Genomic DNA, 27,965 nt, shown 5'->3' with positions numbered 1-27,965 from the left:
GCAGCAGCTAGACCATGCAGCAGCAGTCGAAGGCCGACTCGTGCCTTTAGCTGTTTCGAAAGTGGTCTCCTCACAGCATCAGCAGCGTATCGTTTGACCTCACGCACAGCTGCTTCGCACGATGCTGCTTACTCTTTGCCGGCATGCATATGCATTCGTGCTCCGGAGCAGCAAGCCTCAGCTCGATCGGTGCATCCTGTTGCTTGAGCCGGGTTCATTCATGCAACTCCCGCCCACACGCGGGATTGAAGTGTGCAGAGCAGATATCCACGTCAACCTTGCCTGTTTCCAGTACCCGTGACGCTCATAAAAGGGCGCATCTTCCAGCATTCGTCCCTTCCCACCTCAATTAAAAGCACTTCTCATCAAGCGTTCTAGCGAAGTAAACTCGACGGGTCAACACTCGTACTCTTTAACCCAAAGTGCTCGAACGAGCGCAAGCAAGCCTCAAGCCGTCCTCACGCTGCTTACCCCTGGCATTCATCTCCGGCCTTCTATTCCCTTTGACCCAAGGCTTTGTGGCACAAGGCCTCCTCCGCTCGTTGTGTTTGGCACAGACTGCGACCCAACCGCGACTTTATCGACGCTGACCTTTTCGAGGTGATTCAAGCGCGTGCAACCTCGCCACGTCATGTCGGCCATCCTGACTAAGTTCGAGAGTGCCTTGGCACATCGCTCCTCCAAGGATGGTCTTACCGATGCCGAGGTCAGTTTGGCTCTTGGTGTTGCGCCCTCCCCTCTCTCTTCACACGTGCCAGGAGTCATCACCACCGCGCGAGATGTAGTCCACACAGTCACCAAATCCGTCTTTGATGGGACAGCATTGCGGAACATCACTGCCCTCGTGCAGCTCTCTGGTCAGCTCTTTGCCCCTGGTGCGCCTTTGGACGATCGCAAGTACCTACTGGAGAGAGTGGTGCAACTACTGGCAGACACGAATGGCAGCATCGCATCCACCCTGGTTGGCAACCAGCTTGTAGCCACCCTCTTCACCGACCTTCAACACCCTCCAGTCACAATCATGGGCCATAAGAACGAGTTCCGCTCTGTCGATGGCTCGGGCAACAACCCATACCAGCCCACTCTTGGAGCCGCACGCACACCGTACGCGAGGAATGCGCAAAGAAAAGCACCCCTTGTCACGCCTGATGCGGGCATCGTCTTTGACACGCTTCTTGCACGCAAGGGCTTCAAACCTCACCCGCAAGGTATTGCTAGCCTTCTCTTCTCGATGGCAAACCTCATTATCCACGATGCGTTCCGCACCTCACCAAAGGACGCACAAGTCAACCTGAACAGCAGCTATCTTGACATGCAGTGGCTGTACGGCAACGACGAGCAAAGCCAAAACTCCATCCGCACTTTCTCACAAGGCATGATCTTCCCCGACACAATTGCGGACATGCGCCTTGCGCTTATGACCCCATCTTCGACGGCCTTGGCAATGATGTTCGCGCGCAACCACAACTTCATAGCAAAGAAGCTTTGGCAGCTCGACGAAGGTGATCGCCTCAAGAACATGGCTGGTGACAAGGAGCGCGACTGCGACAACTTCCACCGTGCTCGTCTCGTCAACTGCGGCTTCTACGTCAACGTCATCCTCAGAGACTATATCCCAGCCATTCTGGCTCTTCAAGGCAACGAGTGGTATCTGAACCCTCTAGAGGACATTCGTGGGCTCGACGGCGCCCGCGTTCCTCGTGCCACCGGCAACCAGGTGGCCAGCGAATTTGTGAGTGAACGAGCGCCTATGCTGATGTAGCGTCCTTGCTGAGCTATCGTCTGCCTATCAATTCCAGAACATTCTCTACCGCTGGCACTGCACTACCTCCATGGAGGATGAGAAATGGCTCAATGACACTTTTATCAAAATGTTCCCCAACAAGCACGCTGATGAGGTAACGGTGGCTGACTTCCGCGATGGTGCCCATAGTAAGTACAAGGTGCTCGACAACTCATCCGCACGCCAAGCAACAGTCTTACCTAGCTCTCCTTCGGTTTGGTAGATCTCGCCAAGAAACTTGGTTCCGATCCCCCAAAGTGGGAGCTGCACGGATGGGAGCGCGACTCTCAGGGCAAATTTGACGACAGCGTCTTGGCCAAGACGCTTCAAGATGCTACTGAAGAGGTCGCCGGAGCCTTCCGAGCTCGAGGAGTCCCCGAGTGGATGCGCGTCATCGACATCTTGGGTATGAATCAAGCTCGCGAGCAGGGACTTTGCACCCTCAACGAGTTCCGCGCCAGTCTAGGCCTCACTCGCCTGGCCAACTTCGCCGAGTGGAATTCCGATCCCGAAGTTCAAAAAGCCGCGGAGAAGCTGTACGGCCACATCGACCAGCTCGAGCTCTTCCCTGGCCTCTTGGCAGAGGAGCCTAAGCCCGCACAGCCCGCCAGCGGACTTTGCCCTGGTCACACGATCAGCAGAGCTATCCTGAGTGACGCAGCTTCTCTTATCCGTGGCGATCGTTTCTACACCAGCGACTTCACCTCTAGCGCTTTGACTACTTGGGGCTACCAGTACGCCACTCAGCCTCAGGCCGGCTCTCAGGGAGTCGTGGCCAAAATGCTGTTCAATTGTCTACCGACTGAGTATGCAACATCCAACTCCACCTTTGCGCTTTACCCCTTTATGACACCTCCCGCGATGCTCAAGGTTTTGGAAGGTTACGGCAAAGCTGATGAGTACACCATCCAGCGTCCAAGTCGCTCGTCCAACTGGCATGGCACCACCACTTGGCACGGCGCTCACTCTGTCTTCATGAACACCAAATCTGGCCACTGCCCCTACGCACCTCGCATCGCCAACTGCTCCCAGAGCAACGACGCGGTCTTTGTTATGGGAGTCAACGATCGCAAAGAGCACGCGCCTCAAAGAGAAGCTCTTGACCAGCTCTTCTTCGGCAACGACTTTAAGAGGAAGACGGCTGCTTTCCTGGAAAAGAAGACCAAAGAGCTGCTCGTCGAAAAGTCCATCCAAGCGGGCAACAAGACTTCGCTGGTTGATATTGTTGCAGACGTTACTATTCTGAGCTTCACCGCTTGGGCAGCCGATCACTGGGCGATTCCTCTTCGCGAACAGCTGCCTGGTGCTCCGACTTTGCAAGAGCTTTACATTGCTTTGGCGACCCAATTTGCTCACGGTGAGTCAATCTTGTCGCACTGCCACTCACACGGTCGGTGCTAATCTTGAGCTCTGGTCTCACTCCTCTCAACAGTGTTCTGTAACTTTGACTTCATGGCTGGCGTGCAGGCGCAGCTTCGCGCCGGCGCGCAAAAGTCTGGTGCGCTAATCGAAAAGATTGTTGGTGCTCGCATGTGGACCATCAATACTCCAGTCGTCAAGAATGTGCTGCCCTTTGTGCAGCACTTCACCTCGCTTTTCGGCCGTCGTGGCGAAAACCTCGTCGAGCCTTCGAAGAGCTCTGTGGAGTTTTACCGCGCGGCTTGGGCCAGCAGTGGCGATCAGACTTCCGATCACTTCAAGTCGGTGGTCACTAAGGTGCACGGTCTCATGATTTCGTCGATCGCCACACAGACGCAGCAAGCTGCTCTCATCCTCGAAGTGTTCCTACGCCCTGAGCACGACAAGCATCTCAAACGCCTCCACGAGCTGGCCAATGGGCAATGGACCGCGTCTGACGAGAAAGAGTTCGTCGGTTATTTGTGGGAGGGAATGCGTCTCAACCCACAAGCTCCTGTTTGCCCACGCACAGCGGTGGACGACTTCTCCATCCGCGACGGAGAGGACGAAATCCGTGTCAAGAAGGGTGACAGCATCTTCGTCGGTCAGAAGGCCGCAAACTATGATGCTAGCGTGTTTCCTAACCCAAAGGAAATTGATCCCTTCCGTCCCAATCGCGAGTCTTACATGCTTTTCGGCGTCGGCATGCACCGATGCCTAGGTGAAGACCTCCTGGACGCCTCTCTGGCTGCTGTCCTCAAGCCTATTTTCGCTTTGCCCAACCTTCGCACTGCTCCTGGGCCGACTGGTCGTTTCAGCAAGTCATCGATGACTCTTCCGGGAGGCACTGAAGTCTACACCTACCAGCTCTTCGGAGCCGACTGGCCTTTCCCGACCTCGCTGCAGGTCCTTTACGGTGCGCCCGCCCCAGCCCCAGCACTCAAGCTTCCCGAGCGCACCGCCAGTCAGGCAAGTCTCATCAGCGACTCTACGCACGGACACAAGCGCAACTTTGCCAGCGAGGCAACTAGCATTGGAAGCAGCTTCTCTGGCCATGCTTCATTGAGCTCCCTTGGCGATCTTGCCACCCCTGCTTCTGAGAAGCAAAAAGGCTCGCCAGACGCCGTGAACACTGATCTCCCTTCGCAGTAAATTGTAAATCTGCTACGTGACTCAAATCGACCCGCACCTGTGTACGCATTCGCAATGGTCAAGTCTGAAGCCCCGAATCCATCCACGTCACCCCTTTCATGATGTACCTTATATGTTTTTAGCCCGCCGGCACCAGAGCACATGATGAGCTCTGTGCTTTTGGGATGATCCCCTCATGTCCGTCAATGATACACGACATCTCCTGAGCATTCCGGGTCTTCTTAAGACGGGCTTTTGATTCGGTATCGATGCGCTCGTGAAGAGCGTGAGTGAACGTGCAAGCGGCAGATTGAAACTTGACAATGGTCAACATTGAGTCATTCAAAGTCTTGAAATTTCACGTCAAATGCACATGCTCCTAACGCTTCATGGGCAGCAGCGCGCTTTCAGAAACGGGACACGTCAAGGCACAAAAATGGCGTCTGACGCGCGAGCACGTCCTGAAGTGGACATCGTCGATTTCCTCCATAGGTAACTCGCACGAGCAAAGATGGCGACCAGTGGAAATGCCCCTTGTCCTGCTTGACGAGAGCGCAACATGTGCAATGAAACGAGCAGGACTTATTCGGTAGGCGCTGGCTGAGCTGAGCAGAGTAAGCGCGAGCAACTTCCAAGCGCAACCGTCGAAGAGTCAACGAGCGTGAAGCGAAAAGTCCTCAACGGTCAACTCGCATGCAGCAGCATCAGCCGCGTGCAGGCAGGCATCGACGGGTGCGCGTGCGCGTGCGCGCGTGCCGGCCGCGGGTGGTAGCCCTGCTGCCTGCACCTTGCAGGACCGCGGTCGAGATTAGGCCGTTGACCCCGCTGGAGAATTCACGACTGCACCCTCGAAATCCGGTCGTCTGAGCATGAGACTGGCAACTTGGCACAGAATGGACGCCTCTCGCACTTCTAGCGACCGGTCGGGCAATGTGAAACAGCACACTGGTCCTTTCTCGTGGGAGATTCACAATGATGCCACGCTGCTCGAGCTGTCGCAGTAGTGGACGTGCCTTCTGACTACGCGCGCGAAGGCGCCCCAAGCAAGCAGGAGCCGTTGGAGCATGTAGAGATGCGTAGATGCACCAGAGACGGCTACCCCTTCATCCACAAGGCTGTGTGGCATTTGAACAGATCGTGCAGCGCAAGGTCGATGCTTCACTGAAAGTCTACTAGGATGGCAGGAGCCGTTGCGGCTTGACAGGCAGACTGCCCGTCTGGGATGGCCTGGCGCGCTGGCTGTTCAGCGATCGACCATGCGACGGCGGCCCCGTCAAGCCTGCTCTATCTTTGAGCTGAGCTCCCACCTCGGATGCATTCAAATACAGCGCTTTCCACATCTCTTCCCCTTCTTCCCTCTCCCTCACCTCGGTCAAATCCTTTTGCTTCACCTTTCATCTTCTTCCCGTATAGCCGTCAAGTCCTGGTGACTTCACTTGCCGTACTCCTTTGCACTCTTCTTTCGAGATCTTGACTCGTGACTCTATCCATACACGCTCTCGCCGTTCTACTTCACACTCTTTGTAATCAAGCCCCAATCGCACATCTCGGGCAGGTCCCTCGCTCACCAACAAAGTCCTTGCTCCTCTCCCGTACACAACATGGTGCTCATCAACCAGCCTCTCCTCATTGCCGGCTCCGTCGCTCTGGCTACTCTTACCGGCGTCGTCGAAGCAGCACCAGCTGGCTCCGCTCCTCAAGCTCGCGCTCCCCAAGCCTCTCCATTCGCCTCTCGCAACGCTCGCATGGAGCGCGTCGTCCTCCGCTCCACCTCGCCTCCTTTGCCAGAGAAGGTCAAGTCTCGAGACTCTCAAGTTGAGAAGAGACAGGCCACTAAACCCAGGCTGTTCATCAGAGCGAATGGCAGGGTTGAGAAGCGAGCTTCCGCCGGAAGCAAGAGAAGTCCAGGTCATGAGCACACTCACGTAAGTATTGTCATGCGCGCTTTGTCCCCACGAAGCTCATTCGTTGCTGTCTACCACATCCACAGATTCACGAGCACATCGTACGTCCTTCGTCATCAGTCTTTCCTGATCCATGTGCGCTCGCTTACGTGCCCCTTTCGTCCCATCGAACTTGCTGGTCGTACCTCAGCACGAGCACGGACACGGTGTAAGTAATTGTCTTGTCTAGAGAGGTCTTTGCAGCCCTTGCTAAGCACCGACACCTGCTGTTCCTCCACAGCACCACCACGGCCATCGCCACGACCGAGATGCTGATGAAAAGGCTCACCACTCCAAGGTGCGCTCAAGTTTGTGGGCTACATCCTAGACTTTAGGGAACTGACGCTGGCTACTCCATCGCCATTCAGCACTGGGCGATCCACCATGGACTGGCGCGACGTGAAGCGGAAGATGACCTCTTTGCTCGCAATGGTCCTCTTCTTCAAGTAGGCGGCTACCAACATGGTCAAATGCACGAGCACGACGGCGATCTCATTCGTGTCCTCATAGGTCGGGATGGTGAAGTGGCACTTCCATCGAGCTCTGCCAATGGCCTGCAAGCTCGTCACTCGGAGCACTACTATGATCACCACGGGTACGACCACGATCATGGTCACTACCACGGTCACAGTCACGATCATGAGCACATCCATGAGCACGTTCACGAGCACAAACGCCGTGATCACGATCACGATCACGATCACGAGCATTTTCACGGTCACGAGCACTCTCACGGTCACAGCCACGTTCATGAGCACATCCACGAGCACAAGAGAAGCGCTAGCAACGACAAGGCGAAGAGGCCCACGAAAGCTGGATTCTCACCTGACCGCGACCTTCTCTCCGTCAAGGGCACTCTCAAGCCCCTCGGCAAGGTGAACCTCCAGGCTCGTTCGCCCTCGAGTCGCACCAACCGACCGTTCCGTTACCATCCTCGTGCTCTTGAAGAGGATGTCGCTGAGCGTGGCCTGGTCGGCGACCTCGTCAAGCCTCTGCTTGCTCCGCTCAACGCGATCCCTGGCTTTGTCACCATCTCTGATGTGAGTCCATACTACCTTTCTGATCATCTGGAAACCTTAGCCTGACCGCGTTGCTTTCCTATCGGCCCAGCTTTTGTTTGGCAACGATGGCGTCTTGAAGAAGCTTGGGGGCCTCGTCCTCCACGCCGAGCCCGCTGCTGCCAATGGCGCTCAACGCATGGTCCAGGACGGCAAAGCAAATTCTCTGTACAACTATAGCCTGATGGCATCCAAGAATGAAAGGACGCAAGTTTGGTTGATGGCTGCCGACGTCAACTCAACTGCATCCACTCCTGCTGCCAACGCTACCGTCTCTGCTCGAGATGCGCCCGGTTCTCAACCCGCCACGAAGCCAAGCGGATTCGAGAACGACACCACTGTCGTTCGCGTTGCGCTGCCTATCGTCGATGATCAAGGCGAGCCCGTTCTGTACTGTGCTACCTTCGCCAAGAAGCCTCCATCTTCTCTCGAGCTCACTCCTTGTGGAGAAGATCCTTCGGAGAAGAATCCGGCCGCCAGCCAGAGCGACTCTAGCCAACGTGAGTCATCACCCACAATTTTGTCGTGACCGTGCGGATCATGATCGCTGATCGAAACATTTCCCCTTGCAGGCTTTTCCTACACAGCTTCAACCGGCGCGCTGACGCCCATCTACGCCGCAACGCCCAACAACTTCACCGAATCGATGTCGACGTCCGCTGCGCCGCTCAGCACCTCTTCGAGCAGCACGCAATCGGCATCCATCGTGAGCAGCAGCATATCGGTCGCCTCGTCCAGCGCAGCACCTGCGCCCACCGCATCTGCCGCAAAAAGGTCGCCCTCATCCTTTTTCCGCATCCTCGCTGCTGAACGTGACAACGACGAAGCACCGATCGCCACTAGCACCGCCAATGCATCAGCTCCCGCAACTCCAGCTGCTAGCGCTCCGGACTCGAGCTCTGTCCCCCCCGCGATGCCCACGTCCAAGACTGCACCCACCAACGGAACCAAGCCCAGCAATGGACCCGCAAAGGTCAGCCTGACCTTCGTGCCCGCTGGTGCAGAGGCGAAGAAGCTTGCTGCAAAGCCCAACAACAAGAGCCCAGTTGCTCAGGATGGATCTGCCGATGTCACGGACGCGGACGATGCCGATGATCTGCCTGAGGGTGTGACCGATGCCCAGCAAGACGACCTCCCTGCTGCATCGACTCCTACCGACACCGATGCGGACAGCGTGGCTGACGCTGCTACTGGCAACGACCGCGCTGCCAGCATGGGCGAATCTCCCAACAGCGACATTGACAACGATGTCGAAGGGAACGCTGACGCCGTAGACAGTGCGACTGCACAGTCTGACCCTGCCTCTGTCGTCGACGGAGAGGATGCTACCAGCTCCGAGGCTGCTAGTGCCGTAGGTGACGACGTCGCCGCTTCGACTAGCGATGCTACGCAACGTCTTGTTCTTGCCACACCTTCCGACGACGATGACACGCCTTCATCCAGCTCATCAGCAAAGGGCACCAAAAACACTTGCCCTTGCTTCGCTGAACGTCGCAGGGAATCCATGCTCCGTTGAGCAGAAGAGCCTGTTTGATCCACCATGTACTTTACGAGCTGGTCGACCGGCCCTGAGCAAGAGTTGAGCTGGACTCGACATGTCCTGCATCACTGCGCAATACATTGATATCTCCTCAGCGCTCGTGTGCGGCTTCGTGATTTACACTCTGACTAGTGTGACTTTTTCCTGTAAGGTCAAGGGTATGGAGGCCACATGCGAGCATTGGAGCACTGAACGACGCTGCCTCGTCGTTGCAGGGAAGCAGCGCCTGCACGGGGAGCCTTGGTCCTGCTGACGAAAGTCGGCCTCCCGCCTAGTGTCTATGGTTGAAGGCTAGACGAGAGGCGCGGATGCCAAGGAGCGCCGGTTGAGGCATCGTAGACGCCAAGCAAAGCAGGAGCGAATGTACAGTGAAGCCAGCAATCAGGATCAGAATGCGAAGCACGCAAATGGCGTAACCAGCCACTCTTGACGTTGCTTTTGTGCGGCCCGCCACCCTTCCCCCCCCCCCCCCCCCCCCCCCCCCACCACTGGCGATCAAGTCGAGCTTATTGACCGTATACACGCGGATACGCTTGCTCGCAATCAGAATGTCGAGAGGTATGAAAGCAAATTACGATGCTGATGCTACTGCAAATACAAACGAATCACAATATTGCCGAAGAGAAAGCCCTTACTCGTGGCTGTAGGATGGCATGATAGCGCGGGTGATGTCCTTCTGCGCAGGACGAGATATTTCCGATTCGTGCGTGATATGCTATATAGCTGCGGTGCTGAAGCTATATTATTCAATTATAGCTGTTCTGAGCGCCGCGGCGCTTGATCGGCGCGGTGTCCGCGGCCCCGCCTGATGCCGGGCAAACGCGGTGGGGGCGATTTGAACGCCCTACAATACATGCAGCAATTAATCGTGAATAGCTATACCGTATAGGTATATATAGCTGCGCAGCTGCATGAATGCAAGACCCTATCACGTTCTTCTTGGCCGAATGACGTGCTCACACCAAATTCGACTGCTCTTGGCTGGAGAGTGCTCTTCCATTCGTGATCCATCCACTCAAAAGCAAATGCGTGATTTGGTGTGAATCCGCGCCCCGCGCGGTGCTTGGCCCGCCTGGATCAAACTTTGCAAGGCTTAATTCCTATATACTCCTCGACCGACCCTTTTCGCCTTACGCTGAAAAGCTTCCGCGGCCGCAGTTGCAGGATTGTCATTGTTCAATGTCCTGGCTTGCCGTGGCATCTGCTTCGGTCACGAAGGAAATCAGAGCTGACGTTCTTCGTGCTCTTTCATGGGGCAAACACCTCTGTCAAGCGTGGCTTGAGATGGCGCAATTAAGCGACCCTACCTATTCGGCCATACTTGCGACGGGTGCTTGCTGCTGTGAGGCGGCGCAATTCGAGGGCTCAGCGAAAGCGCGCAGCTGGATGTGCATAGCTATAGCTGCTGCAGCTGTTCCTAAACCGACCAGCAAGCATGTGAACAGATTTCGGCGAACAGTCCGAGTGAGCGAGCCGGGCACCGAGAGCTCTTGGTCGCACGCCACAGGAACAATCGTGAATGATCACGACGACGCGAATCGCATCAACGCCTTCGCGCGTCGTAATGAGCAATTACGAATCATCTTGCGTGCTCAGAGCAGCAGCAGTCATTGTGCAATAGTAAAAGTTGATGGCAGGAAGGGAAACGAGGTGGGGAATGGCGGACCGATATACGCAGTATAGCGGCAGCATGTTCAGTCACGCAGCAGCAGCAGCGCAGTCGCGAGTATGTGTGCACGCTCAACCTTGGCGCTGCTTGCGTGGATGTCAGAGATCCGCTTCAAATACAAAATGAGCGCGTTTGCCCGATCTTGGAGCGGATGGATTCTTTCTAGTACACCAGTAGCAGAAATCCTCTTCCACCTCTTCCCTCTCATTGCCATCTCCCATCAGCTGGCCGCATCCCACCACCCAAAATGGCTGCAACGGCTTACGGCAACGATGCCTCGCGCGCATCCATCGCCTCCCATTCCTCCAAGTCGGACGATAAGGATATTTCAGGCCCAGGCATTACCCACGTGCACGACTCTGTCGAAGTCTCTCATGGACCTCTGGACTTTTTGACGCACAAGTTTAAAAGGAGTCATGCGGATCCCGAAGATGCCGAGACCAGCTCGGTGGACACTGATCTGCCGCAGGGCAGACAATTGGGCCTCATCAGCGCCGTCTTCTTGATCGTCAACCGCATCGTCGGCACTGGTGTCTTTGCCACTACGAGCACGCTGCTCGCACAGAGCGGCAGTGTCGGTATGAGTCTGCTGTGAGTGCCAGCGAGAGCACGTGACGGCCTAACATTGCCCGAGACTGATTCGCAACTCCCTCTGTCCACCAGGTACTGGGTGATCGGAGCCATTGTAGCTGCCGCAGGTTTCGCAGTCTATGCTGAGTGGGCAACCGCTCTGCCAAAGAATGGAGGAGAATTGAACTACCTGCAACACGCGTACCGCAAGCCCAAGTACCTGATTCTTACCATGTATAGCGCTCAGGCGCTCTTGTTGGGTCAAGCAGCCGGCAATGCCCTGACGGCAGGTCGATACTTTCTACGCGCTGGAGGCAGCACCTCGAACGGCTACGATGCTCGTGGTATCGGAGTCGCCGTCATCGTCACTGCCGTCTTGCTTCACGGCACCAGCATCAAGTGGGGCTTGCGATTCCAAAACGCCATCGGAAGCTTCAAGCTCATCATTTTGCTCGTCATCGCCTTTGCTGGATTCGCAGCATTGGCCGGTCATACCAAAGTGCCAGTGGAGAACAATTTTGCCAACGCTTTTGAAGGTACTCGAAACGACGTTTTCGGCATTTCTTCTGCCCTCTACAATGCTCTGTGGAGCTACGTCGGGTATTCCAATGCGATGTATGCGGCAGGAGAAATCAAGAATCCAGCGAGAACCCTCAAAATTGCCGGACCCTTGGCCATCGGTGTCATCACCGTGTTGTATGTTCTCGTTCAGGTCGCCTACTACGCAGCCGTCCCCAAGCAAGACGTGCTCGAGTCAGAGCAAATTGTCGCTGCGCTCTTCTTCAGAAACGTCTTTGGTGAGCGCTCAGCTAGAGCGCTCTCCGTCTTTGTCGCTCTCAGTGCTACCGCGAATGTCTACTCAGGTGAGTCGATGTATGAGATCAGTTGACGTTGCTTTGTTCGTGCGCTCACAACGCTTCGCGCGCCCACCCTTTGACTGCGTAAACCCGCAGTCATCTTCGCACAAGGCCGTTTGAACCAAGCTGTGGGAAGAGAGGGCATCATTCCATTTGCTCGCGTCTTTGCGACCAATTGGCCCTTCAAGGCTCCTCTTGCAGGTCTGACGTGGCACGGTATCGTCACGCTCGTCATCTTGCTCGCTCCACCGGCAGGAGATGCGTACAATTTTGTGCTCAACCTCTCCTCCTACCCGCTCAACGTGGTCAACGCGGCAGTGGGTCTAGCACTGCTCGTCACCTACCTGCCCATCCCTCGTCAATACAAGCCTGTGTGGGCTCAAGATTGGACTTCGCCTTACAAGGCCACGCTGCCCATCACCTTGTTCTTCTTCCTCATCAGCACCTTTTTGGTCGTCGTGCCCTGGCTCCCTCCCAAGAGGCCCGAGGATGCAGTCTACGAACACACTTGGTACGCCCTTGCACCCGCTGTCAGTCTGGGCATCTTTGCAGGAGGCGCAATCTACTGGTTCGCCTGGGCCGTCCTCTTCCCAAAGCTGGGGCGTTACGAATTGGTCAGCACGGAGATCACGCTTGGGGACGGTACGATTGCAAAGACGTTTGTTAGACGAAAACAGTAGAGTGGCGCAATTCGTGCGCAAATCTATTCTGTATTGCAAAGCCTCGTCGCCTTGCCTTCATGATCATGTACAGTCACCATTCACCTCCCTCAAAAGCGTTTGCCTTGCCATCACCGGTTCGCGGACACGGCGACGACTCTGGCTGCGCCCTCCCTTTACCGACATTTCGAGCTCATCATCTGTATCCGAAATTCATTCGTCACCCACCTTGCCCATCTGACGCGCCCGTCGTGATGATGATGATGATGAAGTGAGAGCGATGCAAGTCAGCGCGCAAAGCACCACAAAGAGCGTGCGTGGAATGTTACTACAGGTAGATTGCGTGCATGCGGATCGGTGAATGCAGGAATCAGGCAGAGGTGAATGCTAAGGTACAACGGCGAATGTGGAGACCCTACAGCTCAGCGACCGGCTCGCGATGGCCTCGCGCCCACGTAGGTCGACTAGCCGATTCGTCGGCGTGGTCTGTGCAGCTGATATGCTCGTAAACTATTGTACCATACCGACAGAGAAATGAAAGCCGGTCGACAGGGCAACGATGAGCACAGAGAGGGCGTTGGGTGGAAGGCACATCTGCGGTTCCACGCCTCGGTCTTCTACGAGGTGCCATCGCGATGGAGCCCAGCTTCTTGGTGTATTGCAAGGTCAATATATTGCTCAAAGAAAGCAGTACGATTCGCACGTCAAGCATCCTGCGTCCGTTGCCATCTGGGTCTGATTAGCTGGTGCCGGACACAGAAGCGTCCTCGTCGCGCTGCTCCGACGCGCTGCCTCCCTGAGTGTCGTCGTCTCGTCTGGCGTCCTCCTCGTGCGTACCACCTTGGTGACGGTCGGCTACGTATGATAGAAAAGGGTCAGCGCTCTGAATGCCGCCGCCCTGAGTCGCTGTGCCTCCGTTTGGCTGCATTCGCTCAGGCGAAGTCAGCCAGCCGTCCCGTTGCCCATGCCGCTGCACGTCTTCTTCTTGAGGTCCGTCGTCTTTCAGCTGAATGCGCCGTCGCTCGGGCGAATCGGGTCCAGACACGTTGAGAAGATGGTGAGGAGCGTCCAACAAGTCGTGAACGCTTTCGCCCCGACTGATCGCGGACGTGCTCTGCTCCTCTTCATCATTGTCGTCGTCTGCACCATCGTCGAACATGCTGACATCCGGATCAGCACTGTCGTCAGGATCTCTGGCAGCGTCGATCATGGGAAAATCTGCGATCGCTATTCCTTGCTGGGGCGACGGTTGGGAAGCGAGGGCATCTGGCGAGCTGCTCTCCCAGCTTGTGTATCTCGGCGGACGATGCGGACCTCCGTCGGCAGGACCCAATGTCAGATCTCGCCGAGCATGGACCTGAACGGGTTGGACTTCTGGCAATACTTGCGCCTGCTCTTCATCCAGCAAGTCGTGCATCGGTTCTCGCACTTCGGCGCTTGCGTCTCGATATAAGAGTGCTAAGACTTCATTGACGGCCGGCGATCGTGACTGTGGCGAGGCGTACAGCTCATCTGGTAGAAGCAGATGGGCAAAAGCAGATGGGCAATCAGTCGAGCACTTAGAACAACGACGCGAGCTTTGGACCCACCTCGCTTGCATGCAAGAGCGACTGCTCTAGAAAGTGCAATTCGCACATCCACCACAGTGTCACGAGCCAGCTCGACCATTCGTTCGATGAGCGAGAGCTCGACGGACGACCTCTCGATGCCAGCGCCGAAGAGCGCGTGCATGGCGAGGACGCATGCCAACCTCTTGCGATACCGGTCGGCCATGCCCATATCTGCGACAATGGCCAAGAAGCCATCCGCGACTGTTTGATCATGCTCCGCAAAAGTGGTATACAGTGTCGGAACCTGGAAGAAACAGCAAAACTCAGTACTTGCGCCGGCTCTACGACGGGCATTGCGAGTCACTCACGGATAGGACTGCAGCGTCTCGTACTGCGCTGACGGGATCACTGAGTGCTAGCTGCATGAGCGTGACCAGGTCGCCGCTTTCGTCGTCTAGCAGATGGTGCCTAGCCAGAGCTGAGATATGCTGCGCCAGCCTTTCCCTGAGCCTCCAATCGCGTTCGAAATGCGAGGACCAGAGTGCGGTCAGCATGGTCAGCTGCTTTTGGGCAGCATCTGTTGGCAAAGCCTGCAGAAACTCGTCCATATGCTCTACTGCGGCGCTCTTGAGCTCAACATCGGCTTCTGTAGTCCACATGGAGTACTCAAAAAGTTCGACCAGATCCTCGCTGGCTGCTTCGGGTCCAATCACTTTGGCAATCTCGTGCAAGGATGCAGCGAGGCTACACTGCGCTTGGCTAGTACCGGATGCCAAGAACAGATCTCGATGAGCAGCGCGTAGCTTTGGCCAACGCTCTTGTCCCAGTGTCAAGACGACAGCAGGAAAGTTGTAGGCCATGACGTGTTGTCTCGCGGCATCAACGGCTTTTGCGGCTCCGCTGGGACCTCCAATCATCTCCTCCAGCCAGCGTTCGGAGCTATAGCCGTTCATCATGTCATCATCCGACCAGTTGTCTTGCTGCGTTTCTTCCGCCTGCACTTTGCCCAAATCGGACGAGGGATATCCGGATTGATCCATCTCCATGCTGAATGGATCGCTGGGATGATCGTCCGCACTTTGCGCTTCCTCGAAAGGTTCGCCCAGAAAGTGCCTGATAAGAGGCTCAGGCACGCCAAGCGGATCCTTGTGGAACAGGTAGATGGCTTCACCAATGATCTCAAATGCTACAGAGCGCACGTTCCGCGAGACGTCCTGCGTGAAGATCCCGAGCGCGTTCAGAAGGCGACTACGTTTGGTCTCTGCGTCCAAATGGGTGAAGATGGCTGGGATCGACAAACATACTGCTTGTCGAACGTGCCAAATGTCGTCTTGAACAAATCGCTCAAATGCTGGCAGTAGACTTTTGACCACCACTGAAGAATTCACGTGCTTCGCCAAGGAACCAACAGCGATTGCGACTTCCTTCCTGACAAAGAAAGCTCCATCACTTTGTAGTCGAACGACCTCGGGCACGACGCGAGTTTCGAGCGTTTCGACGTCCAATAGTCCTTCCGCAGAAAGTGCAGCCAGTAGGCTGACAGACGCCATTCGCCCAACAGCGGCTTCTTCCTCTCTATCGGGATTATCGGAAGCGCTCAAGGCTGGCGAGCTCCGCTGGAAAGTCGTTTCATCAGTGTTGCCGCGCGACCCATCGCCAGACGTGCTGTCCTGCAAATCCTCATCGGCTTCACAATCCATCTCAAATGAAGGGACCTCTGGTGCTGGTTGGTCCGAGACTCGCGAGTCGGCATCACCAACCGAAAGCGTCTTCTCATGATCGACGTACTCGCCGTTCAATGGTTTAGAGTCGCTCATTTTGGGAGTGCTAGACTTTTCAGAGGGGCTGACGCCTTGCGCATGTGTCGATTGGTCGCCAGTCCTCAGCGTCGAGTCCTGTGCATTGAGCTTGCCAATTGCAAAGGCGACATTCTCCAGCAATTCCGCTTTCACCATCTGCCGCGCTTGCGAGTCGAAATCGTACGCGCGCAGAGGCACTCTTTCGCCTTCGCGCCCCGATGCGTCGGGCACAAGTGCAGAGTCCTGGCTCCACTCATTCGAAACGGAGAGGTTCTCCATCGTGTCGCCTGCAGGACCTCGCAACGCGACGTGATCGAGGCGCGCAAAGAGCTGCACCAAGGAAAGCTGCGCGGCTCCGGCTACTGAGGTGTTGGAATTGAGCAATAGGGCACACAGCAGCGGTGTGAAAGCTTCCACAGAGAGCTTTGGTCTATCGGCTATTTCCTCGTCGTTGTCTGCATCTGTGGCCGCACCCGGCACTTGGTCTTTCTGCTCAGCGTCCGCCTTGGCGTTCTGCACGAGGGGGCAGTTTCGAAAGAAGAACCACATCAATCGGTGCAGCTCTGGAGTGAACACAGTGCACACCTCGAGCTCTGAGGATGAGAATGTCAAAAAATCCACGAACAGGGCACTGAGCAAGAGAGCAGGATGTGCGCTACGGTGAACATCCACGTGTCACTCACCGTCGGTGCCAAGGCCGTTCAGTAGAGGGATGACATACTCGACCGCATCGCTGAGATCGATCTCAAAAATCCAGTCTGCGAGCGATCGGGCAACGAGCACTCTGTTGGCCGGGAAAAGATGCGGATGAGTCAACTTGAGCTCCACAGGTGTAGTGCGCTCTAGCAACGAACCAGCCGACTTACCGGTGAAAGGTCATTTCGCTCTTAGCAAACAAGAACAGACGCTCGAGGGTGCTCAGACTCTCTTCTATGATATTCTGTTCTGGGTTCGCATTTGATCCGCTCGTACCCATGTCCACATCCTGGTCTTGAGATTCGTTGCCCAACTGTTGCGACGAACCACCCACGATGAGGCTGGGATCCACGGCATCGATGATTCCGCCTGGTCCTTCGGGTCCAAGCGCTGTCGGACCAAAAGGTGGGGGCATTGATCCTCCGCCAGAGCCTGCTGATTGACCAGCAAGTACAGGACCCGGTGACCATTGGAGACCCAAGTGTGAGTGATTGCCGGGCATCTTGCCAGTGTCGTCATCGTTGAAAAATCCGAGTGCCCCGGCTGGTCCATCGGCCGGAAAGCCGTTTGCAGCAGCGGACGTATGGGTGTCTTCCATCGGAAATTGATGGTGCGCCGCAAGTCCTGCATGCGCAGCAATTGGCGGAACAATTGCAGCCCTTGTCAAGCTCGGACGTTTGGGCAAATGAGGTCGAGCTGCACTGCCCAGAGGCGGTGCATCAGCCCCTGAAACACCATCAGAGCCACCGTTCTGCGAGTCTCCAATTACGTCACGTTCTTCAGCGTCGTTGAGATCCTGATCTGCTCCGCGTCTGTCGGTGCCCTGCTCACTCCCTGTGTCGCCATCCCCCTCACCTTCGCCCTCTCCTTCGCTCTCATTATCATTGTCTGCCTCGTGTATGCTCCCGGCTCTGCTGCTGCCCGTACTTCCATCCTCCGATCCAACGTCGTCGGGATCGTCGGAAAGATCGTAGCCCGATCGAGGTGGCATACCAATGAAGGACCGCACCTTTGGCGGGCTCTCGCTCAGACCTGCATCGAGGTGCGGAGGTGGTGTCCGGGAGGGCAATGGCGCATGGAAAGGTGATGAGAGAGGGGAAGATGGCGTGAAGGGGCTGTGATGTCCGGAGGGCATACCGAGACTGATCCCAGGAGATCTTGCGCGAAGCGGCAAGGGGGCGTGAGGTACGAAGGGCGAGGTCAAGCCTGCCCCACTCGTTTGACTGTTGAACCCGTGAAGTTGATCTGAAGAAAATCTCCTCAACATCGGGGCGCCCCCCTCGTCACCAGCGGTCGTCCCATTGCTTCGGCCCAAAATGCCGGCGGGAGAGGCAGAGCGATGTCTCGTTTCGCCTGGCACGGATGCGGCATTTGCGGATGCTTCATCCGCACTCGCCGATCGCAGCATGGCGAGCCGGTCTGTTGCCGTGTGTGAGCGCCCATCGCTGCTGTCTCCTAGGCCATCTGCAGCGCCCTTTGAAGACCCGGAGCTGGATCTCCTTAAGTGCGCATGACTCGCAAGCGCTTCTAGTGCGGTTCTTTGACCAGGTCTAGATGAGGTGAGTGGAGGTGGCGGACTAGGAGGAGTAGCTAAGCCATTCAATGCGAAAGGCACTGGAGGTGTCGATCCAAAGCTGGGACTCGAGCTACTTCGATGTACACGGCCATCTGCAGGAAAGCTGGACGCTTGTGTTGGGCTCGACGCTAATGCGAGGTGACCGCCCGAGGATCCCGAATTGGACCTGATGTGCCTGCCAAAGGAGAGCGTAGGTGGATGCGCGAGCCCTTGATGGTTGATATCATGGGCGCCCGTGGAGGAACCAGGAGACGCAGCGAGAGCTGGCGATGGAGATCGCCTCGATGGTCCCAGAAGCGGCGAAGACGCTGAACCTCGAAGCTCGTGTCTTCCAGACGGGGAGCGTGACATGCGGCTCCGCAGCGGTGAAGCAGGTTGGGTAGGGCTGACTGCGGGACTCGACGCTGGACCGGAGCTGCTCTGCCGCAAAGAGCTCGTCGAGCCACTAATACGACGACTTCTAGATTTAGGCTCCATTCCGGGGATCGGTATTCCATCTATCGCGGCGCTTAGCGCAGGGTCTGCCTGGGTTCTCGAAGAACTTGGCCACACCGAGTCGAAAGCGTGTGCATCCACCGCTGAGGGATCGGACAACGCATTCGAGGATCGAGCGGCGAGAATTGGCGAAGCTGCGGCGGGAGCAGATCCTGGTGGAGCGCCGAGACGCGGTGAAGCCGCGCGAGGGATCGGCGTCGTAGAGCGCAGATTTTGGAGCACCGGACTGCTTCTCAAATCCTCGAGAGAGCCCTTTTTGCTCAGAACGGCATCAGCGCTGGCCCCAGCGGTCGATGCCGATACTTGGGCTCTACCATCGACAGCTGTGCCCATAGGCTGCAGACGGGGAGACATTGTTGACGATCCACTCGCTGGTGACTGTGATCTTCCGTGAGCCAGGCTTTGAGCCTGACCCCGCCCTACCGTAGATACTCCTTCGCCAGCGGTGTGTTTCGCAGGCTTATCTGCCTCGCCTAGATACATCCTCAACCCACGCTCCGCATTTGATGTACTGGCCGAGTTGCTGCCCCTCGAAAAATCGGAAGCTGAAGCCGAAGGCGACTCTGCGACTTGACTAGGCTGCGATCCCCACACTGGTGATCTCTTTGACTCGCCCGAGGCTCTGGCACTTTGGCTCGCACTTCCAGATAGTGGAGAGGGCGTCCTCCTCATACTCGCGCTTGCGCCAAATCCGTTGGGTGAAAGGTTGCCTTCGCGGACCATGTTGTTTCCTGAACTACCTCCGTAATGGCCAGTAGGTCCCAGTCCAAACACAGCTGGCCCAATGACAGGACTCAGACTGACGGACTTGGAGCGAGCGTGATGATGCTTGGAAGGTCTCGAGCTGCCACCAGGACTGTGAGCATTTCCGTTTGGTGAGGTGGAGTGGGGCACTGAGTCGTGGGAGGAGGAGTTGGTCCCGTATGCAAAGGTGGGGGACGGGTAAATCAGCGAGACCGGTCTCGAGAGCCTTGCTGGTGCTGCTGTCGAAGTGGAGCGAGACGGAGCAACGTCGTGCTCCTGCTGCTCATTGTCTGCGCTATATTTGTCGCTCTCCTTGCCAACCTGGTCTTCACTGCGACCCTCGATTGCTTCCGACAAGCTCTGGCCCGCACCAGCCGCGTCAGCCAGCCCCTGCGTCGAGCCTTCGGACAAGTGCTCTGCGCCCTCAACCTCAGATCGCTCATCCATGATGCTGCCGCGTCGCTGCGTGAAGATCTCGACAGAGACAGGTGGCGCCAATCGAAGCTGCGATCAGGGAATTGTGAGGTGGATGAAGAGCTGCGTGGTGGCCTGTATATTCAGGCGAGAAGCGCTGCTGAGTCGCGTCAAGCATAAAAGGAGGGTTGGCGCAGACGCAGCCGAGAAAGGGATGTGCGCGTAGCCGTGACTGCTGGGAGGCCAGTGATTGTGTGTAAGGGGTCTGCGATCGAGTCTACGCCGGCGTCAGGATACCGGACACCGGCACTCCAATCACGAATCACGAATGAGGCTAGGTTTTGTGATGGATATTGACCAGAGCAGAGCCGTTAGGTGCAAGCTTAGAGAGCCAAAGCACGGCAGAGTCAAGGGTAGCAGCTGCGAAAAAAGTCACGAGGCTTTGTCCTCGGCCATGCATCCGACCCGGCCGACCGCAGGCAGCAGCTAGGCAAACGCGCTTGCGTGCGCCACTTTTCGAATTACAATCATCATCTGAATCAGACTCAAGGGTTAGTTTGACCGAAATTGAAAGATTTGCTATTGGGCTCTCTAGCCGTGCAAATTTAATTGGCTCAGAAAATCCTGCCGAATATCGCGCCTCTTAACGACCTTTACTGCTGTCTTCATCTCGCCCTACGCCTCGATCACAAATTGACAATCGATCAGAGTCCTCTTCACTCATAAACCCGATTCGTCATATCATCCTGGGTCTTTCCGTCTTGGCCAAGATCTATCTTTGCTGGACCTTGTCGTCCCTCTCACTCGGCATTCAAGATTGTGCTGCGCGCGCGCGACAAACACCGCTAGGAAGTTGCACGACCCGCACACACAGAGACTCAAACTCCCTTTTCGCCCTTTATGCAAGCTAGAGCATGCAGCGGATCACATCGGTAAGTGCCGGCGCTACAGACGTCAGAATCAAAAGGTCAAATCAACATGCACCCTATCTGCACAGAGAAGCTAGAGTGAAGCGGGCAACATGGTCCGCAGGGCGTTGCATGGACATATCTTGGCGCTCATCGCTGCCCTCGTCTGAGCCATCTGATCAACGTGCTGACCTCTTCGGAAGCACGTACGGCGTAAACTCACGTGATTCGACTCTGGCTGGGTAGCTAGACGAACATAGGTGGAGGGTGTGCGGAGCGACCAGAAGAGCGTACATATGGCTTGCATCAGTCAGGATCACAGCATCATCGCCCAATCCACGCACAATTCTACCAACCATATACCTTCCTCATCCACATCTCGACATCATGACAGCTCCGGCACGTCACATCAGCATTGTAGGGGGAGGCATCATTGGTGTCTCTTCGCTCTACTATCTCTCGCGCGCTTTGTCTCGCCTGCCAGCAGGCAGTACCTTGAATCTGTACGAAGCAGGTCAAGATGTAGCACCTGCAGCGAGCGGCAAGAGTGGAGGCTTTTTGGCTTTAGATTGGCATGGTACCGCAACTGCCGACCTAGCAGAGCTCAGTTTCAGGCTGCATAAAGAGCTTGCCGACGAATTTAGCGGAAGAGAAAAATGGGGCTATCGAGAGGTTGAGGTGAGTCTTTCTCGATGCTCGTCTGCCGCATCTTTTCTACGCATCTAACCCCATGCTGCGTGCTACTCGCTAGACTCTCTCTGTGAAATTCGATTCGAACAGGTCGCGGTCAAAGGGCCCAGCTAGCCTGGACTGGGTAGACGGAAAGCATGTCTCTTCTTCCTCGACGATGGGTGGCAATGGCACGACAGCTCAAGTGACTCCCAGACCTTTGGTACGACATTTGGCCAGCGAAGCCCTGAAGGTGTCTGGCGTAAGCATACACAAGGCGACTCGAGTTGTTGCAGCAGAGCTTGATGCTGCCAGTGGAAGGGTTAAGCAGATCAAGGTGCGAAATGCGCACGGAAGCGAAGAGGATGTCGAGAGCACAGATTTGATCATCGCGGCTGGGTGAGTGTCACTCTGACAAAGAGGCTGCGAGAGCTCAGCGCTGAGCAATTCTGGCGGCTTGACACGACCACACAGACCTTGGACAGGCGCACTAGCGTCATCGCTATTCTCCAATTCTGAAGCTGGCTTGCCGTCTTTGCTCAGAAAAGCAAAGAAGATTGGTGGCAGTCGAGCACACAGCGTGGTCATTCAAGGTTCGAGGCCCACGACCGCTCACTGCCTTTTTACCGACATGCGGTACGGTAATAAAGCGGCTGCGCCGGAGGTGTATGCGCGCGAGGATGGGACGGTGTACATATGCGGCGGTGCGTGAATGTCTTCCATCACCTGCCGTCGCCTGCATCACGCTGACGCTTTTGTTCTGATATTCTGCAGGTTCAGACGAAGTGATTTTGCCAGAGAACGAATCAGACATCGTTCCCGATCTCAAAGCGACGGCGAAGTTGATCGAACAAGCAGCCGTCCTCTCGCCAGACGTTCTCAACGTCGACAAGGGCGCCAAAGTCAAAGCCGAGCAAGCTTGTTACTTGCCAATCAGTGAAGGGACTGGATCACCCGTCATCACTGGTGATGCCAAGAGCGGCATCTACATTGCGGCGGGCCATTCCTGCTGGGGCATCACGCTGGGCGGTAAGTCTGCGATTGAAAGCCTGCATGCAACGAGAATGCTGATTCGTGCAATGACCACCATGCGCATCCCAGTTGGCACTGGAAAGGTCGTTCAGGAACTGGTCACGGATGGGAAAGTTAGCAGCGCGGACATCCGAATGCTGCAATGATCCCTTTATCGATCAATCGACAGCCCTTTCCCACCAGGACACACATTCCGTCTGATGGAGCCAAGCCCGCACCTTATCTTTGTGATTTTTATTGCATGCAAGGACAGTAGCCTCCTCTGTCAAATGTAGCATATACACGTGCTTGAACAGCCATGCATCAAAGGCGTGCCCGTCTGCCATCTGCAAATGGACCTTTGTACTCCTTCAAAGAGGAATTTTACTACATTCAGCAACGCGCACCAACTCAAAAGAGCTTGTTCACTTTTGAAAAAGACTCACTTCGCCCATGAACGCTGCGATCTGTTCGAACCTATCACTACCGAAGAAACTCGCCGTCTTTCCGTCCGACGCCCGCTTGACGATGAACCACCTGGAGAAAGATTGGGATCAGCTACAAATCGATGTGTTTCCTTCAAGGGCTGTTTGGGCTCTTCTGATCCTTCGCAGTGTCCACTCACGGCATTCCAAAAGCGCCCTTATCCTCCACCAATCGTTTGCTCTCCTCGTTCAACTTGTCCTTTGCCTCTCTCGTTTGCGCCTTTTTCAAAATCTCCTCTAATTCCGTCTGGGGAATGAGACCGACGTGTTTGACAGCTTCTAGAATATCCTCTGCTTGGACCACGGGCTTGCTGGAAATCCACGATGCGTCCATCAATGTCCAGGCGTACGCATCGTGATCGGCAGAAGAACGATCGCGCAGCTCGCGCAGGAAAGATTGGGCCAATTGCGTGTTCATTGGAAATCCATGGGGCGTGTTCAGGTTCACTTGGGGGGAAAGGAGGGAAGTTGCACCCAAAGAGGGTTTTGGTTCACGATTCTTTCAATCTTCGGTCTGTGCATGGTCGCGATGCGCGCGGTTCTTGCAGCGCTGTCGCTGTCAAGGACCGTATACTCACCGCCGTAGAAAGCTGGAACCCTTTCAATCTCTTGAAACATCCATTTGCCCTTGTTGTTGACCGTGATAGGAGGCTTGTTCCCAGAGATCTGCTCTCACAAAACCGCATCAGAAGCGATGCATCAATCCTTCTGCCACAGCTGCATTCAAAGTGAACATCGTATATCGTTCGTTTTCAAATGCTGCTCACCTGCATCACCTTTCCCAAGCTGATGGGCTGAAAGCGCAACTCGAAATCCCACTTTTGATGGTACCTCTGCAACACTTTGAAGGCTATGACGCTCCAAGGAGATACAATGTCGTAGTACATCGTAATGTTGGCTCGAACTTGTTGAGCTGCCGACATGTTGACGTGTTTGGAATGCTCTGAAGAGGCACGAGGTCGCTTTCGACGAGGTCTGAACCTGATGGGGCCAAGATAGAGGTAATCGGCCTAGGCGTGGACGTGTGTGATGGATGAGAAGCTAGATTTAGGTCTCAAACTTCCAATCAAGAAGCCTTTCGCTTGGTGCTGGACTGCAAACAAACGCAGGGTTCTCCTGCGTCTTACGAGATCCGCTTCCACCTCCGCATCGACCCCGCATCTTGTTCGGAACTTTGCTCCACGCACCCATCGTGAAACGAGATTTCGGGCATCGATTCGTCCGGCCGGCAGCCGCTGGACCGCACACACATGATGCAGCGATAGCTGCGACGCGTGATCGGACCGGACCGACCAGATCAATGAGGAACGCAGCCAGGGGCAGCATGCAGCATGCAGCCATCACGATGGCCAGCAGGCAGGCAGGCGGGCAGGCAGGCATGCAGCACTCTTCACTCACCAATCACGGATCGACACATTTCGAGTCGGTAGAATCGTGAGTTCACTGCTGCTCGTGCTCACAACCACCATTCTGATTCACGTCTGCTGCACACGACGCACAATTGTTGAAAGGGAAAGAGCCGAGGATGACTTCAGCGCGCAACTTCGGGCCCTATTTTTTTTTTTTTTTTTTTTTTTTTTTTTTTTTTTTTTTTGCTTGACACTCCGCCCGTCACGCTTCGCTTGCCTCGCTCTCGAAGGTCCGCAACTCAAGACTCGCATCTCGACTTGCTCATCCTCCACGCTATAGCTCAAACCCTTCTTTTCAAGAGGCTTGTGGATAATCGAACTATACGCCTCGACGCACCCACGAAAAGCACCCGCGCGACTCTGCTCCTCATCGCATTGCGCACACCCAAAAGGTAAATTTAGCCACCTACTAAAGCCCACGCGCACCGCGCATTCACGATTGTGTTTCGTCCAAAGCGCTAAAGCATGATCGATCTAGTCGCCTATATTTCGTGCAGAGTACATTCGTATTACTTGGCTCAAGAGAGGAAGATCGGCAATGACGAACCGAACACACAAGCGCGGGGGGCCAGTCAAACGTGTGATCGAGCAAGGTCGGGAGAAAAGTAAACACAAGAAAGGAAATACACGGTTCCAGTGATTCCGCGATGCGCGAGCGCTGAGGAACGCAACGAGAGCACAATCGTCATAGAAGGGGCGGTCTACCAGACACGTCCAGATAGCTTACCAGAGCAGGATGCTAGCCAAGTCAATTGTCGTTCCAGCTGAGCAGACTGAGATCTCCGAGCTTTCTGGGGCGGATGAGGTGCCTTGCTGTAAAGATGAGTCCGAGCAGGACGCAGAGGGCCGCGACGGCGATATAAGCTGCTCCAAGGAAGAGATTACGTCCTCCCACCCATGTGACGGTACTGAAAACGATAGACTTGGTGCCGTGGAACATGGCAACAGGGTAGTCTGTCGAGGGCGAAAGAGGTGAGCTCATTCGCACCAAGGACGATGAGATCCAGCACGCTGCACTCACTGTCGTTGACGGTGATCAAGTAACGACCCGAGAGCATCACATCATTGTCGTTCCTGTAGTATAGCTTGCGGAACGTCGGCAGACCAGCAGTGCGCATCCAGACCTACAAGGTGCAAAATCAATGCTGTCGAGCTAAGAAAAAGCCTCGCGTGTCGATGCTCTTCCCACACACCACTTACCATGAAATGCTCGTCCTCGCTAGGGTCAAAGAGATTCTCGGCCGTGTATCCATTCGGATAATTGTACGCAAGGCCTTGTGAGTTGTTGAAAGTGCCTCGCCAGAACGGGGGCGGCAGGAGTGTGCTGGGATCGTTCTTAGTGCGCTTGTACTTGTTTTTCTCCCCAGGCCAAACGATGCCCCGATCGGTCATTGCATATGTCGAGTTGCTGTCTGTTCCTCCTGGGTTGAGCAGCTGTGGCTGGCTGAATGTGTCTGCAAAGATGAGTGCGGAAGAGCAAATTAGCATGCGCACGAGCTTCCGTGGCGATTTGGCATACGAACCATTGAAGACGCTGTTCGCGATGAGTCCACAGGGATAGATACCCTGACCACCTTCTGCGCCCAAAGGTTTGCAATTGCCGCTGGAAAGATCACTTGGCGATCGGACATCGCCCAGAAGTTGCTCCGTATCGATGCTCTTGACATACCGACGATGGTTCTGGTAGTAGTTGGTCAGCTTGTAGTACAAGAAGACTGAAGGCTGCAGATCCTCTGGCACCGAAAATTGAATTTCGCAGTGACTGCCGTTCGGCGCGGTGGGCGCAGGTGCAAAACGCCATTGAGGGTTGGACCAATTTGAGCTGTTCTTGCCCTGCAAATCGAGAAGCATCAGCACCCCATCATATGTCTGCTCAGATCTTGCGCCTCGACACGCACCGCCAGCTGATAGTCATACTTGTCTGTTGGAATCTCGACCCAGTCTGCACCAGCGTTTTGGCAGTTTGTGTAGTCAATTGTGAACTCGCTGACCTGTTGTGCAACAATTTCTCAGCCGTGTGAGCCTGTGAAGACCGCAGTGGCAAACCGTGACTTGAGCATACCTTATTGGCATAGTAGTACAGCACAGCGCCGATAGGCGCGAAGATCAAGCCAACGAGGAAGAAGGTAGGCAGCACCGTCTTTGGTGTCAGAATGGGCTGCCAAGCTTTGAGACGCTGTTGTCTGAAAGCGGTGTCTGTAGTAGAGAAGGATGTGTATGTAGAGTAGTCAGACGGTTGCGTGGTAAAAGAATTCTGCACAAACCAAAGGCAGCAAGCAGGCCGGCTCTCGACCATTCAAACACGGAGTCCATTCCACATTCGCTGGAGGAGCCGCAGAGGTGGCGAAAGAGCATGGCACTGCATGCTCTCGCTTGCATCATCTGCCTCCAAGCTGGGTGTGCGTTCTCAGTGCGTTTTGCCCGCCGCCGAGAACGCCGCCTCTGAACCCACCAAGATCACCAGAGAAAAGGCAAAGTGCGAAATGCACCACCCGGCCCCCATCCTGCTTGGTAACAAGTTGGCAGAGTGGCCATTTGCGCTGCAGTGGCCTTGTGGTGTCCTCTACTCCTAGCGCAATACATCCTTCCCGAACCACCCTGTATCGGACTACCGCCAATCGTACTTACTGGCAGGTTTCCTCTGAGCAAAAGGTTTCTTCTCCTTCGTCGTACCGGCATCGCTATTGGCATCGTTCGCGGCCGGACCTGGTCTCTCTCCATTCCCTCTTCCCTTGTTACGATTACGGAACATTGCGTTCTCCTTGCCAGAGGACCACAGCTGACCTGGTCGGGGTGTTTAAGATCCGGATCGCTTACCCGTCGCGTTCGGCAGGTCCAATGGGCGGGAGCTACGTGCGTAGATGAATGTTTGGCGGTCCCTCTTTGGCGTCTGGTTGCTGTGAGAAGCACAGTTCCAGTTGCGAGGTGGTAAAGCCGTGCAGAGTGGTGAGTGTGGACAACACAAGCTGCTTGGAGGTATATGCGCCGCGCCGATACAAGGCAACCTGAGGCGCTGCCATCGTACGCGAGCGTACTCACGCGCGCGCGCGCGGTGCACCTCCGCGAGCCCCTCGGCGTGTGGTAGCCGTCAACTCAGCTGCTCCTGTCAGAAAGTTCTCGGCACAAGTCACGTGCTATGTTGAGATTTGTCGGTGATTTGCGCGTCCGACGCCTTGACCAGCAGGGACGCGACGCATGCGGCGAATCCCGCCGATCGGAACCACGCATCCCACGCTAGAGTCAATGAGTCAGTCAAGTCGTGAGTGAATTGGTCTAAGGCGAGCATCGCCATTCGCCTGCGTGACTCATCTTCTTTGCTCATGACTTGCCTTCAGTCTGTCTCCGACCAGCTGGCCTTCAAGTCACTGCTTTGGCATCAGACTGTGGCTACTGGACGGGCCGCGCATTGATCACGACGAGCTCGACAGATCCTCGTGCAGGCACCTGACGGGGGTGCCGTACCGCGACCGCGCTGCTCCGAACGCTCTCTCCTTCGGTTCATCCATCAGCGACGCGGCATCGCTCCTTTATTTGGACCGCTCGAAGCGTTGATGAAAGCGATAACAATAGGTCAATGCAATCCTTATCAACAGCTAGCGGA

The 27,965-nt window shown here is 55.7% G+C and overlaps 7 protein-coding genes across 7 annotated transcripts; 4 read left to right on the top strand and 3 right to left on the bottom strand.

The window, feature by feature from the left end:
* Nucleotides 1-631: 631 nt before the first annotated feature.
* Nucleotides 632-4,333, top strand: IE81DRAFT_328939 (heme peroxidase; the record flags this gene model as incomplete). Its single annotated transcript, XM_025515120.1, has 4 exons — nucleotides 632-1,732; nucleotides 1,800-1,932; nucleotides 2,007-3,140; nucleotides 3,216-4,333. The coding sequence occupies 4 exons, from the start codon at nucleotides 632-634 to the stop codon at nucleotides 4,331-4,333; spliced, it is 3,486 nt and encodes a 1,161-aa protein (XP_025371319.1).
* A 1,580-nt stretch (nucleotides 4,334-5,913) lies between these two features.
* On the top strand, nucleotides 5,914-8,947 carry IE81DRAFT_352740 (hypothetical protein; the record flags this gene model as incomplete). The annotated part of the gene is made up of 7 exons (XM_025516638.1): nucleotides 5,914-6,237; nucleotides 6,303-6,317; nucleotides 6,407-6,424; nucleotides 6,497-6,553; nucleotides 6,624-7,295; nucleotides 7,366-7,813; nucleotides 7,886-8,947. The coding sequence occupies 7 exons, from the start codon at nucleotides 5,914-5,916 to the stop codon at nucleotides 8,827-8,829; spliced, it is 2,478 nt and encodes an 825-aa protein (XP_025371318.1). The 3' UTR covers nucleotides 8,830-8,947.
* A 1,638-nt stretch (nucleotides 8,948-10,585) lies between these two features.
* On the top strand, nucleotides 10,586-12,833 carry IE81DRAFT_321556 (amino acid transporter). The gene is made up of 3 exons (XM_025513382.1): nucleotides 10,586-11,113; nucleotides 11,186-11,955; nucleotides 12,046-12,833. The coding sequence occupies exons 1-3, from the start codon at nucleotides 10,770-10,772 to the stop codon at nucleotides 12,627-12,629; spliced, it is 1,698 nt and encodes a 565-aa protein (XP_025371317.1). The 5' UTR covers nucleotides 10,586-10,769; the 3' UTR covers nucleotides 12,630-12,833.
* Nucleotides 12,834-13,347: 514 nt separating this feature from the next.
* IE81DRAFT_345860 (ARM repeat-containing protein) lies at nucleotides 13,348-19,915 on the bottom strand (the record flags this gene model as incomplete). The annotated part of the gene is made up of 5 exons (XM_025515966.1): nucleotides 13,348-14,120; nucleotides 14,198-14,462; nucleotides 14,527-16,550; nucleotides 16,641-16,741; nucleotides 16,824-19,915. 5 exons carry the CDS (start codon nucleotides 19,913-19,915, stop codon nucleotides 13,348-13,350), a joined length of 6,255 nt encoding a protein of 2,084 aa, XP_025371316.1.
* Nucleotides 19,916-20,888: 973 nt separating this feature from the next.
* Nucleotides 20,889-22,643, top strand: IE81DRAFT_36459 (FAD dependent oxidoreductase). Its single transcript, XM_025516872.1, has 5 exons — nucleotides 20,889-21,468; nucleotides 21,542-21,858; nucleotides 21,934-22,163; nucleotides 22,234-22,488; nucleotides 22,561-22,643. The coding sequence occupies exons 1-5, from the start codon at nucleotides 21,178-21,180 to the stop codon at nucleotides 22,635-22,637; spliced, it is 1,170 nt and encodes a 389-aa protein (XP_025371315.1). The 5' UTR covers nucleotides 20,889-21,177; the 3' UTR covers nucleotides 22,638-22,643.
* Nucleotides 22,644-22,709: 66 nt separating this feature from the next.
* On the bottom strand, nucleotides 22,710-24,007 carry IE81DRAFT_321552 (thioredoxin-like protein). Its single transcript, XM_025513381.1, has 5 exons — nucleotides 23,723-24,007; nucleotides 23,534-23,621; nucleotides 23,096-23,402; nucleotides 22,917-23,007; nucleotides 22,710-22,839 (listed from the first exon to the last, which is right to left on the bottom strand). Exons 1-5 carry the CDS (start codon nucleotides 23,876-23,878, stop codon nucleotides 22,795-22,797), a joined length of 687 nt encoding a protein of 228 aa, XP_025371314.1. The 5' UTR covers nucleotides 23,879-24,007; the 3' UTR covers nucleotides 22,710-22,794.
* An 804-nt stretch (nucleotides 24,008-24,811) lies between these two features.
* IE81DRAFT_321549 (Lem3/Cdc50) lies at nucleotides 24,812-27,347 on the bottom strand. Its single transcript, XM_025513380.1, has 7 exons — nucleotides 26,993-27,347; nucleotides 26,427-26,560; nucleotides 26,263-26,355; nucleotides 25,888-26,197; nucleotides 25,565-25,818; nucleotides 25,386-25,488; nucleotides 24,812-25,318 (listed from the first exon to the last, which is right to left on the bottom strand). The coding sequence occupies exons 1-7, from the start codon at nucleotides 27,114-27,116 to the stop codon at nucleotides 25,113-25,115; spliced, it is 1,224 nt and encodes a 407-aa protein (XP_025371313.1). The 5' UTR covers nucleotides 27,117-27,347; the 3' UTR covers nucleotides 24,812-25,112.
* Nucleotides 27,348-27,965: the final 618 nt, after the last annotated feature.

This window comes from Ceraceosorus guamensis (assembly GCF_003144195.1).
Source record: "Ceraceosorus guamensis strain MCA 4658 unplaced genomic scaffold IE81scaffold_13, whole genome shotgun sequence".
In the NCBI taxonomy this organism is placed as follows: domain Eukaryota; kingdom Fungi; phylum Basidiomycota; class Exobasidiomycetes; order Ceraceosorales; family Ceraceosoraceae; genus Ceraceosorus; species Ceraceosorus guamensis.
This window is presented reverse-complemented; position numbering and strand designations above follow the sequence as displayed.